Source organism: Telopea speciosissima, chromosome 3 (genome assembly GCF_018873765.1).
Source record: "Telopea speciosissima isolate NSW1024214 ecotype Mountain lineage chromosome 3, Tspe_v1, whole genome shotgun sequence".
In the NCBI taxonomy this organism is placed as follows: domain Eukaryota; kingdom Viridiplantae; phylum Streptophyta; class Magnoliopsida; order Proteales; family Proteaceae; genus Telopea; species Telopea speciosissima.
Window position 1 is genome coordinate 3,751,542 of NC_057918.1, and position 14,319 is coordinate 3,765,860.

The 14,319-nt window shown below is 38.6% G+C and overlaps 1 protein-coding gene across 1 annotated transcript; it reads left to right on the forward strand.

Moving 5' to 3' along the window:
* The first annotated feature begins 2,229 nt into the window (after positions 1-2,229).
* On the forward strand, positions 2,230-12,381 carry LOC122654078 (U-box domain-containing protein 6-like). Its single transcript, XM_043848050.1, has 6 exons — positions 2,230-2,500; positions 3,112-3,197; positions 4,812-4,997; positions 8,002-8,109; positions 9,236-10,416; positions 11,542-12,381. The coding sequence occupies exons 2-6, from the start codon at positions 3,147-3,149 to the stop codon at positions 12,329-12,331; spliced, it is 2,316 nt and encodes a 771-aa protein (XP_043703985.1). The 5' UTR covers positions 2,230-2,500; positions 3,112-3,146; the 3' UTR covers positions 12,332-12,381.
* Positions 12,382-14,319: the final 1,938 nt, after the last annotated feature.

Genomic DNA, 14,319 nt, shown 5'->3' on the forward strand with positions numbered 1-14,319 from the left:
TTCTTGTTCATCTTCCGATCCATTACAACAAGAACATTTCAATATTCCATTGGACATATCTCTAGTACAGTGCATTGCCCAGTGTATCAAACGGTGATCATTGTACTTGGGAAGATAAAAATTCAAGTCTCAAGTGCGGTGTATCGTCCGATGCACTTTAAAAGTATAAACAAGTTGTGTACACGATCTTTTCAACCTTTCAACTTATAACGGGTTAATATATTTGAAGTCAACCGTAGTTAACATCAAGGTTTCGTCCATTTGTTATAAGAAACCGAGCAATTTATCTATCAACCGAAGTATCCTTTCAATCAAGAAAGATCATTTTCAAAATCCATTTCTTAAGAGTCAACCGTTGTAACCTTATTTCCAAGTTATGATTTATGCTAGTGAGTCAACAAACTCGATTAAGCAGTCCTTTTAGATGCATTTGTCATAAAATAAACATGCTAGAGTTAGTGAAGACAATCTTCATGCCTCCAAACCTGATTCTATCATGCATTAATTGTAGATAATTGAATCGATGTTGATGACGACAATCTCAAGCACATATGTAGCTTCACATATCTAGAAAAACATGAAAAAACTGAAGGACTCGGTGTGAGTCCTGCCGATAGACATTTTCTTTAAAAATGTAGACAATCCATGTGATGCAAACTAGATTTTTACAAATCAACTTTCAAAATAAAACAACACCCCAAACATGAGGCTATTTAGTAATGACACACTTCACTTACTAGACCACTAAGGGCACAAAGACTTTTGCTTAATTGGATACAAACAACAGAGAGAGAAAAATCAAAATACAAAGATTGTGACTGTCTTCAATATATGCAAGAAGTGTCTCTAAAAAACATACCCATAACACTAAGTCTGTTCCTACAAGATATGTTTGTTGACCATTCAATTATGTCTTTTAATAAGCACACCCATTGGTCATTTAACTATCTATTAGAAAAAATCAAAATACTCTAATATATGGAATCATATATTTTAATGGACTGAGTTTTCCTTCACCCACAGTGAATGGGGTCCCATCCACCGTGGGACGGGAGAGGGCGAGAAAAGGTATTGAGAGGGTATTTTGGAACATACCAAAACTCTAGGAGGGGTTTGTGAACCCTAAGTTGATGGGTGAACTATCCTCTATGGGTGGAAGGAACCTTAGTCCTATTTTAATTCATATAAATTTCAACAATTAATTGATCATCTTTAATACTCAAACTAAAACCAACCCAATTATTAAATGAGTGATCAATCTCAATCTTTAATTGACCTACCTACACTCACATAACCTGAAAAACAAAGGACATTTGAGTTGTTTTGTTCTCTAAAATTTATAGTGTCTCATAATGAAGGATTTCAAACTCATAATCGGGAGTTAAAACAGATGCTTGAATCGAAATTGGCCCCAAAAGCCCTAGAATTCCCGTTCCGAAGCATCTAGAATCTAGATTAGTCTGCTAATAATTCCATTATGAATGGTTAATTCAGTTGACCCGATTGCGATTTTTTAAGCCATGCTCACAATGTTGCATTTTCCAATAACTAATTGCTTAAAGTCAATAGAAGAAAAGAGCATACTTAGTGCACGAGGCTCCCATCACTACGAGCTACGAGGTTTGGGGAGGGTCATAATGTATTCAAACTTACATCCGATTCACTCTTTGAGAGATGCTATTTTCCGACTCGAACCCACGAACACTAGGTCACAAAGGAACAATTTTATTGTTGCATTGAGGTTCGCTCTCATGTATAGTCAATGTGATCCACACTAACATTTCTCTCTCATATTCTACCCATATGGGCCCATCTACATAATATCATTTTCCAATCCCTCATTGGCTATAGTGTGTAGATTATTTCTTACACAAAAGATCTGATTTATTTCTAAATGGATGGCTGTGATTATCTTATAGGCACTGTCTGAAAATATTTGTAATTGTATTAGGTTAAAATAGACTGATAAGGGTATAATTGTCTTTTAAAGAGGCTTTTCTGAAGCAACTGCTAACTGACAAACGGGAAAGTCGGCAATGGTCGGCCGATCATTTGGGAGACAAAAGCGGGAAGAATTCCAATCCCGCCTAATCCCTTGTAGCCATCGTCGTACAATACAAGATTTAAAAAAAAAAAAAAAAAAACCTTAATAATTAAATTAAGAAATGGATTTAACAAGTAAGAGTGAAATAGATTTAGATTTCACCATATCTCTTAGGATCTCTTATTATACTTGGTTCTTACAGAAAAAGCAAAAAGCAGTTTCTCCAATCTTGTCTCAAGAAACAAATCTTCAATGCCGTTACTTGCTTTGGTTCCGCCAACTCCGATTAATTCGTTCTAAGCGAAACTGCGAATCGAAACCTCAGTTCACAATTACTGGATTTCAGGCGGAATGAGATGGGAAACAGATAGTTGAAGCCCTACTTGTTCGTTTTTGTTTGTTGAGATCTGTCAATCATCGAGATGAAGCCTCCTTGGAAAATTCTATATTTTTCTGGTAGGCTTCCGAAGTAGGCATACTGTTGTCTGGCTTTCGTTCCTGTGCTTAAATCCCTTTTCATGTCATTTCTATTTCTTCTTCTGGGGGCCTCTCGTCTGTACTGTTGATCTTGTTGCTCTGGTGGTGTTCGACCCGTAATCAACTGGGTTTTTGTTCTTAAAGGTTCGGGTTCCTGAGTTTTTAATGTTCTTCTTGAATTTCATTTCTTGGAAAGAAATCGTAGTTTTTCGGATTGTTTTAGATAAATCCCAGCTTATGGTCATATCGTAATACCTGCGTCTTTTGTTCTATTTGAGATCTCAGATGCAGATAGTACATTTTGTTCGAAACCCAGACTGTTATATGCTATCATGTTGGTTACTATCTAATTGATTCTTGGAGATATCCGATGAAGTGATGCAATTAATACTAATGTGTTATCCAATTATAATTGGAGATGCCGAATAAAGTGATACAAGAATTATTACAACATAGAGTTGTTGTTGGCTACTTGAATTTACAGTGCTAAGGAGTTGCTTTGGCTTTTGAAAAGTCCTATTGAGGGTGCTTTGCTTTTTCTTTTTCCCCCCAAGTCATTAATTTAGATTTTCGTTCTCTTCCTTGAGCAGAGATTAACTTGTGAAAGCATCATTGATCGGGAATTATGGATGTTGCTGAGGTCGAAGAAAGTGTTTTTGCTGCCAGCGATGCCAAGGTACAAATTATTCGCTAAAAGAAAATTTATTCTGCTCAACATTAACCCCCGCCTTTTTAAAACTAACTATATTGGTTCATCATTAGCTCGTTTACTAAGTGAAGGTTTTTTTCTGTATTGTGGGCTCAATTAATAACATAACTGTCCATATGTCTTATTTGTTTAGGACTTTCGGGATTTACATTCTTGCTAGATATGTAACAGACGTTTAAAATATTACACAAGCTTGTCAGCCGATTATATCTGAAATAATAGAGCAATGATACCTGTAATTAACCTTCTTGTTGACCATTGTTCACTTTTAAAGCTTTATAATGTTTTTGCGCAACACTCGGTCAAAGCTTTATAATGTTACTGTAGGGGTGGATACTTGATAAATAGTTGACACATTTGCCTTTTTGAGAAATTAACTGCCAGACGATTGCTATACTTTTTTTTTTTTCTGGCAAAAGTAATAAGGACCGAGTGTTGCGCAAAAGTAATAAGGATTGAGTGTTGCGCCTGTGGCGGCACACTGTGTGCCTCATCTGACCATTGATATTGAAGGAAATAATCTGGGTCATCAATTTCGATAAGGAAATTGGGTTTTCCCCTGTTCCCGAGTTGTGTCTCTCTGCAACTCCTCTCTCCCTGACGACATCTTGCAGTCCAACAATAAACTGGCATTTACTTCCACTACGTTGTCCAACAGTTTTTTTCTGGCTTGGTGTCATCTTAACCAAGGGATTCATGATGAGCCTAACTGATTTCAAGGTTTAAGACTCATGTGTTAAGGTTTCTAAATTCATCATTCTTACTTCATACGTTAATGGCAGTTTTCCATTAAGAGTTCATCTTCCCCGGGGATTCACGATAGGTGTTAGTAATTTCATGGTTTAAGGTTCATAATTAAGGTTTCATGGTTAATGATTTAGGGCCTTTTAATGGTGGTTTCATTGACCTTGCTGTTCTCTTCGATTACCAGTGATTTCTCCATCCTTTGCATTTTCCGGCTAGGAAATGCATAGGCTCTGTAAAAATATTTAGGGTTGAAATATTGGCTCTTATGTAACTGGGAAATAAATCAATGATTAGAGCATTAGCCTGTTTCACTGCCCACCACGTGACGTGCATTGCACCAACCTCTTCATTTTTTTTGGATGGGGAGGGTGTAGTTAATAATGCAGTCTTAAGATTTAAATTGGATATTATCATCATTTTTATTAAAGCAATAGAGAAATTTAGAATTGTTACACAAATTTGATGGTTTGTATTAATGTTATCTGAAAAATTGGTTTGATGTGCAAATCTGAATTTCATTTGCATATGATGATGACAATGGCCCCATCATCATTCTTATTCTTATTATTATTGTTAGTGTTTGTTTTTGTTGTTGTTTTTACTTGGTTTTTGAAGTTGAAGTCATTTGAAGGTGTCTGAAAACTTTCTTCTCTTATAAGAGAAATTTGCAAATTCATACTTCCTATAATTTTAAAGAGTAAGAGTTTGGAATCATTGCACTTTCAACAACACCGTATTCGCCTGTCAGAACATATGACATTTTACAGATATATATTGCTTTACAGTTTCATTTAATTAGGTGGGTGATTATCAAATTTGTGATTGTACATGCAGTTACATGGAGGGATGTGTAGAAAACTTTCTGCAATTCTTTGTAAGGTATTGGAGGTTTTTCCAGTGTTAGAGGCAGCAAGGCCCAGGAGCAAGTCGGGCATCCAGGCCTTATGTTCGTTACATGTTGCACTTGAAAAGGCCAAGAATCTTCTTCAGCATTGCTCAGAATGCAGTAAACTTTACCTGGTAAAATTCCTTCCGTCTTACGTGGGTATCTTAATGCAAGTACTCATTTATCCCAATACTGTAGCTTTGGTAGTGTTAACTACTACCCATGCTTTCATCATATCTGCTAGTTTGACAGCTGGCATCTTCCATTTTTCTCGCTTGAGATTTTGTTCTCCAACTAGTTCGATTTAAAATAAGGTTTTGAATGTTAGCTAAAGAATTTGTTCCTGTAATTGGGCACTAATTTTGTTTTTCACCTGCTTTTAATGCTCTTTTCCACCAACAGTTTGGTCTAAAACTTTCAAATATATTAATGTTAGTGTTCAGCTCATAATTGATCTTTGAAGAAAATTCCATTATTTCTTTCTTAATTATTAAATGAGTTCTTTCATTTAAATTTTTGCTACTTCCTTGCACAGTCGGTAGGTAGGATGGCTTGGATTTATTTGATACACACATATACTGTTGAAATGCAAGGTTCGAAGTTTTGTTTTCGACCCTAGCCGGAACTGAGGTATCCCAGGTTTCGACCGAAATCTAGTTGAAACTTGGGATTCTTTTGGGCCAAAATTGAAACCTAGGTTGTGAGGCCCAGAAATGGTTTTTGTCCTTTTTTGTGTTGCCTATTTTTAACATTTTACACCTATTCCATGAATTAGTTTCACAAAAAAACCATCCACCCAAAATGGTACTTGTGGTTTGGACCCAAGTTTGCTACTGTACGCTGAATGTTGCTGTACACTAGCCCTATTATAAACAATGACTACATACAATTTAGTTACTGGAAATGTAAAAATACAATTAAAACTATCAAAACATACATTAAGCTAGGGAAATAAAGCATTGATGCAGGACAAACCCTAGAAGCTAAGGTATCCCGCAATGGGACTGGACCGCAGGTTATAACACCCTGAAATGGACTTGAAACAAGGGCTGGAATTTGCACAACACCATATTCAGCATTAGAAATAATTAACAGAATTTACTAATAGCAACTATCACCATAAATCAAATGAATAAACACCATAGGCTTTAGGAAACAGTTCTAGCAACAAGTATCCACAAAGCTAGGTAAGAAGATTCAAGGCATTGCATTCAACGAATCATTAAGCATGCATGACAGTCTACATTGATTAATAAACCACTAATTAGAAACATTAGGAATATAAACCAATATCAAGATAATGCAATTAATTCAAAAAATAGGTACTGTTTTGTGGCTGAAAAGGGTGGGAAAATCATGCAAACACAATTATAAAATTCTGTTTTAAGGTTAAGAGAAGGGATGGATTGTAGAGGTTGGTTTAGGGTTAAGGTTTTCAAGATAAAACCTGGGAATGGGGCTGGGATGGCTAGAGATAAGGTTAGGATGGGAAACAAGGGGTTTCGATTGAGAGGGATGGAGGGGAATGGTGATAATGGGGACTGGAATGCTTCAGCCGCAAGGGACAGGGGAAAAAAGGGATTCACGACAGCAGGGGAGGGGAGAAAAAGGAGTCACGACTGCAGGGGAAAAAAAGAGAAGAGAAAGGAGAGCCGTGGGGGAGGGAAGGGAGAGAGAGAGAGAGAGAGAGAGAGAGAGAGAGAGAGATGTACCTTGAGAGGGAGAGTGAGAATTGTAGAAGGGGGGGGGGGGAAAGCTTCACGCAGCAACTCTTTTCTTCATTCTTCATTCATTAATCAATAAAGTGGTTCATTACAACTTAAATAAAGACAATAAATGGGTATCCCTAAAATACCCTTAACCTAATTAAAACAAAAGAACTAACAAAGTGCTCACTTAAGTTATAAGAGCTGAAATGGAGCTGCAGAATTAAACAAATAAAAAAAACTAAAATGCCCTTCACTTATTTAACATAAGTACTAAAATAAAAGACTAAAATAACCCTAGATGTCTAAACAGCCTCGCGCTAGCCTGTAGCCTCTGAAATCTTCATCGAACCATAGTAACTGGCTCCGTGGAAGTAGTCTCCTGCGCCTCTGGTAGTGGTGCACAAAGGGCCTCTGATAATGGTGCGGCATGATGTCCCCATCAAGCATACAACACTCACCACTCAATTTCACGTGGAATATTTTTGGCGGGTCTAATCCACGAGCGGTGTATGACTGAAGAATTCGTTGATGTTCCTCCGAATGCAGCACATAGTTATCCCATGATATATTTTTGGTCCAGTTCTAATAGTCCATGACAACCCACCTATAAGCATCGTCATAAACATATTGGGGGTATCCCAACCTAGGGAATGGCTATGGCTCATTGAGACTGGAACTGGGTGTAGCCGGCACAAATGATTGGGCTGGATACGAGAAGATGCTGACGACGAAGATGACCCAATACCTGACCCATCCCCATACTCAGTGCTGAGAATGAAGTAGAAGATCCACATATCCACCCTCATAGCCACCATACCCTAAAAACTAATCCGACTCCATGAAGTCGTAGATCGGGCCATCAGTCTAAAAAAATGAAACAAAACTACCATGTCTATATAATACTAATTCTTCAAAAAAATAGATTTGGGAAAAAAACTATTACCTTCAAGCTCCAGTCCCACAAATTCAAGCTGTAGAAGGGTTAAAATGTGTATGAGAATGCAATAGTGGTGATCAATGAGTTATTTGGGCAGAAAGTCATAGTTTTTGGTCAAATCCTCCTTGGCAGTGTCGAACTTGTGGCACCTCAAGCTCTCGGTCGAAACTTGTTGAAATAGACAGGTTTCAATGGACTTTAATGAATATATAACAATAGTTTGACCATGTTTCGGTTGAACCCAAGGTTTCGTCTCGGGTGGGATTGAAACTTAGATATCTTGGTTGAAACTAAGAACTATGGTGAAATGGAGATGGATTTTGTTTTATAAATGATCGAATTTATTAGACTGTACTTGATACATCATTATCTTCTTTCAATTGCATTTTTGAAGGGAAAGTACTGCGTGTTTTTCCAGGGTACGAAATAGTTTAGATCAGTTTGTACTTCTCTCATGAATGTTTCATCAATTTCATCCGTTTTATTGCACAGGCTATAACAGGGGACTCTGTTCGCTTAAAATTTGAGAAGGTAAGGGGTGCTCTTGCAGATAGTCTCAGGCGTGTTGAAGACATTGTCCCGCAAGCAATTGGTTCCCAGGTAATTAATATCTTTCCTTGCATTTATAAATGCATCTGTTCATGAATCACCTTTTATTTATCAATAGACTGAAAACAATTTACTTTTGTCCATCGGTAATACCCTCAACGTCATGTCATTGTGCCTGATTGCTAGGGGTGCAACTCAGGCTAGGCTGGGTTGCGCATTTGAAGACTTTGAATTTGGTTGAGCCTGAGGCCCAGCTTGATGCAGTTGAAAGTTGAGCCCAAAGTTGGCCAAGGTTGCACCATACCTGATGCTAAATGTTCTGTAGCTCAAATAGTATGTCAAGAATTTGGGATGACTTGGTTTAGTTCTGTGTGCTTTGTCCAATTTTGTAATTGGAGATGATGGACCTTCTCCAAGATGGGCTGTAATGTATTAAACACTAAGATTCAGGGCCATTTCAGCACTATTTATGATGGGCTGGGGTTTTGATTGGAAATATTCCTATTATAATGGCGACAAAGGCTACACCAGCTGCCAATTGGGGTTTTACCATTGCAACAATTATAGGTAATAGCCCTAGCCTCCATTCTGTCTGGTGCCATTTGATATCTTCAGTAATCAGTACTGGTGATGATTCTTCTGGGCCCCAGAAGGGATAAAAATTTTTCTCCTGTTCTCTCCTTTCTTCCTCATTCAGACTCCTTGCTGGGGATGAATTGCATGGTCCTAGGAAACTTAGCCCCCTCAATCATATTAAATTATTTGGGTGCAGAAAGGGAAGTTAAAAAAAAGAAAGGAAAGGAGGTGATGAGGGAAATTCATATGGTGAAGTTGTATGCTGTAGGTCATAGTCCTAGCCTTTGGATGTCGACCTGATTCCAACAGGATATTTAGTCTTGAATATCTGAAGATCAATCATAGTGGGGAATCATTCCTTTTCTTTTTCATTTTTTGAATGGTTTAACAATTCATGTTACTACTCCGCAATGATGCTCATTTTCGTTTTTCTTGTCTCCCTACTGGGTTTGGTTTTCTTATGTGATATTTATTCTATTTTACAAATGAAGGAATGGCTTTGCAAACCCGATTATTTGCAGTCCTTTTTGTTGTTAAATTTTGCCACAGAATGAGGTCATTGAATTAACCCTAAGTTTCTTTTGGATCATATCCTTTTCAGATTTCAGAGGTTGTCACTGTACTTGAAGGGGCTGTTTTCTCCATTGATTCATTAGAGAAGCAAGTTGGTGATGAAGTGATTACATTGCTTCAGCAGGAGAGAAAATTTTACAGCAATTGTAATGACAATAATGAGCTTGAAATCTTTCACCAGGCTGCGTCGAGGCTTGGCATTACATCTTCAAGGGCAGCCCTCACAGAGAGAAGAGCTCTCAAGAAGCTCATTGAAAGAGCACGAGTTGAGGAAGACAAGCGGAAGGAATCCATCGTGGCTTACCTTTTGCATCTTATGAGAAAATACTCCAAGTTATTCAGAAATGAGTTCTCAGATGACAACGATTCTCAGGGATCAGCGCCATGTTCCCCAACTGTTGAGGGCTCCTTAGAAGATGGCATTGGGCCTTTGGGTAATGGCCAGGCCTTTGATCGACAGCTCTCGAGACTTAGTTCCTTCAATTTTAAGTCAAATATTCGGAGATCAGGGCAAATGCCAGTACCACCTGAGGAGTTGAGGTGTCCGATATCGTTGCAACTCATGTATGACCCAGTCATCATATCATCTGGGCAGACATATGAGCGGATCTGCATTGAGAAATGGTTTAGTGATGGGCACAGAACTTGCCCAAAGACTCAACAGCAGCTTTCCCATCTGTCTTTAACTCCAAATTACAGTGTTAAGGGTCTTGTTGCTAGTTGGTGCGAACATAATGGGGTCCCTGTTCCTGATGGGCCACCAGAATCTCTCGATCTAAACTACTGGAGGCTGGCATTATCTGAATCAGAGTTTACGAATTCAAAATCCATGGAGAGTGTTAGTTCCTGCAAGTTGAAAGGTGTTAAAGTGGTACCTCTGGAAGAGAGTGGGGTTGTTGAGGAACTTGAAAGAAAAGAAGTGGAAAATGTATCTTGCCCAGAAGAAGATGGTGACCTAGACATGGCTCAAAGATATGAGAGCTTACTGGCCATCTTGGATGGAAAAGGAGACACAAAGAGACAATGCAAAGTAGTGGAACAGATACGTCTACTGCTGAAGGATGGTGAAGAAGCCAGGATTAGTATGGGAGCCAATGGCTTTGTTGAGGCTCTGGTGAAGTTTCTAGAGGCAGCTGTCTGTCAGGGTAATGAGAAGGCACAGGAGACTGGAGCTATGGCTCTCTTCAACCTAGCTGTTAACAATAACAGGTTGGTTTGGTTCCCATATATCGTTTTTCAAAACAACTGTTGTTTTTCGTTATCATTATATGAAAACAATGCAAAATATTATGGGGGCTATCATGTGACATTGGGCTTTACCAAAATAATATTAATAATAATCATGTGACATTAGGTCTTTATGTTTTCTCTAACATTATTCTTTTGCTGTTTTTTACTTCCCTAATGTAAGCAGTACTTTATCTTGGTATTCACTATTCAACTAAGAAGAAATATCATTTTTCATCTGTAAATTCTTTTTAAAGGTAATGTACCAGTAGCCACACTGTTAGAACACTGCTTGAGACTGCCTCATTGGTGTGATGAAAAATACCAAAATTCCTTACTCCTGATGGCTATTTAAATATTTAACAAATGATGTAGCTTTGTCGTGAACTTAACTTTTAAGGCCAATTGATGTAGCTGGTGGCTGCTAATGTTTAATTGCCTGTCAGTGTCCAAGTCATAAGAGGCTGCTATTTTCATTATAATGAGTTATGGTAGCAGTTGCATGTCACAAAACTGGAACTACATAGCAAGAAGTGAATGTTTATATACTTAATTACCTCAGGATGGAAGGATTTGAAACATTCAGCCTCCCTTCTGGAACTGTGCCAAGCATAAATGTGGTTGAGATCCGGTGAACAAATATCCTAGGTTGAAACATTGACTTGTATCTCCCATTCCTTGTTCATCTGCCAGTTAATTTGTCCACCAACAGAATGCCAAAGACCATTTAATCAGATCAGTGATTGCAGCAAACTTTGTGGCTTATGTTCTCCTTGGTAGGATGCATATTTTCTCTCTATATTTGGTGCCAATCCTCCTATGTTGATGCCACTCTTAACATCGTTAGCGATAAAGAAGTCTTTTCATATTGTAATGTTGCATATCATATCCTCTACACATAGCTAACAAAATTTCTCTTTTCGTTATTTGTTCTTCTTTTGAAAGGAGAAACAATATACTCTTTTTACTATATTTTTTGTCTTCTTTGCCAGGGGGTGTGGGGGTGTGTGTGTTAACATTATTAATCCAATTTTTTTGAGTGGAAATGATTCTTTTGTGTCATCTATCTGCAAAGTGTGTTATTTATTTTTTATTTATTCTTTACAGGAACAAGGAAATGATGTTATCTGCTGGAGTAATTCCATTGCTGGAAGAAATGATCCTCATGTCGAAGGGATACAAGTCTGCAACAGCTCTGTACCTGAACCTCTCATGCCTTGAGGAAGCGAAGCCAATCATTGGTTCAAGTCAAGCCATTCCCTTCTTGGTCCATCTCCTCCGAAATGAATCTGAACCCCAGTGCAAGCTTGATGCCCTCCATTGCATCTACAATCTGTCCACTTATCCCACAAACATTCCCATACTCCTTTCAGCTAGCATCATTGAAGGGCTTCAAGCTCTCTTTGAGGACCCTTCTGATCACACATGGACTGAAAAATCAATTTCTGTCCTTATAAATTTGGTCTTGAATAGTTCAGGAAAGAAAGAGATTACAGCAACCCCAGGCCTCATTAGCTCACTTTCTGCTATATTGGATACAGGTGAGGCCATCGAACAGGAGCAAGCTGTCTCGTGTCTTTTGATTTTGTGTACTGGTAATTACAAATGCAGTGAATTGGTTCTACAAGAAGGTGTGATACCTGCATTGGTTTCAATCTCAGTCAATGGAACAGCAAGAGGGAAAGAGAAGGCACAGAAACTTTTGATGCTGTTCAGGGAGCTACGTCAGCGGGATCCATTACCCATTCAGACAGAGCAGCGGCCTGAGGGTAATATGGTTCAACTTCCCATTGAGGCTCCAGAGTCAAAGCCACTATGTAAATCTACATCTAGAAGGGTGGGTAGGGCTTGGGCTTCTATATGGAAGAGCAAGAACTATTCAGTGTCCCAGTGTTAGACCTTCTGTTTCTAACAAGCCTGTGTATAATTTCTGTTGCATCTTCTTTTGGGCCTTTTTCGTCCCTTCATTTTTCTTTCTCCAGATGGTTTTATTTTTAGAGAATAGGTTTCCTTTACCGGTGCCGGAACTATTACCAATAGTTGCACCAATAGGGCAACTATTGGTTAGTCTTTATCATTGGATGGATGGATGGAGAATTCCCTAGATAAGCTATTTGTCAAATTTGGTATCCCATCTGTGAAAAGGAAAAGAGGTAAGGGTCTATGTATTTCACCCAGAGGGGTTGTGGTGTGTGTTGGCGTAGGCATTGTACAAGGTGGGTGGCGCCAGCCCTACCTGATGAAGAATGAGGTAGGATAGGGGACCAATGGCAGCGAGAAACGCAACCATGTGTTTGAATTTGTTCTTAGGGAAATGAGTGAAGCTCCAAGGCTTTGTTCTTGTAGTACAAAAGTAGAGCTGACAACATTATAGGACCGTGGAAACCTGAACCGAAAAAGCCAACCATGGGTATGTTTGGATGCCAAGAAAAGAAGAAAAAATACAAAAAAAATTTGAATATGAGAGAGATTTGTACATAAATCAATTGTTGCATCATCATGATTTCTTCTCATTATGTTTTTTTTTTTCTTTTTTTCGACATACAAATAGGGTTTCCTAAATGCAAATTGGGTACACATGAGCTTTTGAATTAAATATATGTTTTAAGGGGAAAAGAACAATGTTTGGTTGCATGGCTTCTACGCCTAGGCACAGGAGTGTGCAAAATTATTGTCCAACCCCTCTTGAAATAAAAAAATCCCATCCGTGCTGATATTCATGTGTGTGCTCGCATTGGCCCTCGTACTTGTGCAGGGGTTACATGATCAAGCAACGACCTACAAAGTTGCGTTCTGTAGATTTACGCAACCAAACACAACCTTAAACTTTCAATTTACGTGCTAAACGTCCTTAGTAATCAGTGTGGGGATCATTCTTGGCCAATATTGATCCCCGAATCAGGCTAGATCGGATAGATTTATCCCTATTTTTCTTTAAAAATCGAATTTCTACTTTTTTATCCTTAGTTTGTATTGATCCACTGATACGGTTTCGTTCTCCTCTCAGGTTCCTGCCCGGTCAGGTGCGCAGGTTCCTCTCATAGGAGGGGTGGAAATAACGACCTCACCCCCTGCCCAAACACACTGCCCGAATGTGATGAGGTCATCATTTACGCCCTCTTATGAGAGGAACCTGCGCACCCGACCGGACAGAGAACCTGAGAGGAGAAAAATTCACGGTGGTTTCCACAGTTCAGATTCTTTCTTCACAACCATTTTTTGTTGGCATCGAAAGCGTACGTTCAGCTGCATGGGATCTCAACTCGTATCCTTGTGATCATAGAGAATGGTTCAGGTTCGCCAGATTCCAGATCCACATATTGGAATCCACTCACTCTCTATAGATTCCTCTGGCGTACGAAAATGGTTCTGCATCGATGCCTGTATAGATCCTGGTTGATACCAATACGGATTGGGTGTATCGAGTCAATTTGGATGGCCTCGAGAAAAGAAAAAATGGTGGGAAAGTTTCAAGGAAGAAAAAACAAAAGAAAAAAACTCAGCCTGGGGACAGGCACACGGAGAAAGGGTTAGAGGGCTTTTCCTCTTATCCTGTTTAGGATTTCCAGAGGAGAAGCCATGAATACTGACCGTCGAACACAAGAAGCAGAGAGGACTCTTCTTCTTTGTTCTCCACTTCTCCCTTGCTTCCTAGGCACAAAATCTGGCGAACTTAATGAACCTATATCTTTTGGATCATATTACATTGCATTAAAGATATAACCTATCCATTGATAACAAAAAAAAAAAAAAAAAAAACTCAAAAAGGATGAACTGTTAAGGAAACAAAAAAAGGTATCAAGATTACAAGCAAGAAAAGGGAATTTTTCTTTGATTTGGGGTCACAATAGGAAACCATCGAAATATCTATGGACTTGATCTACC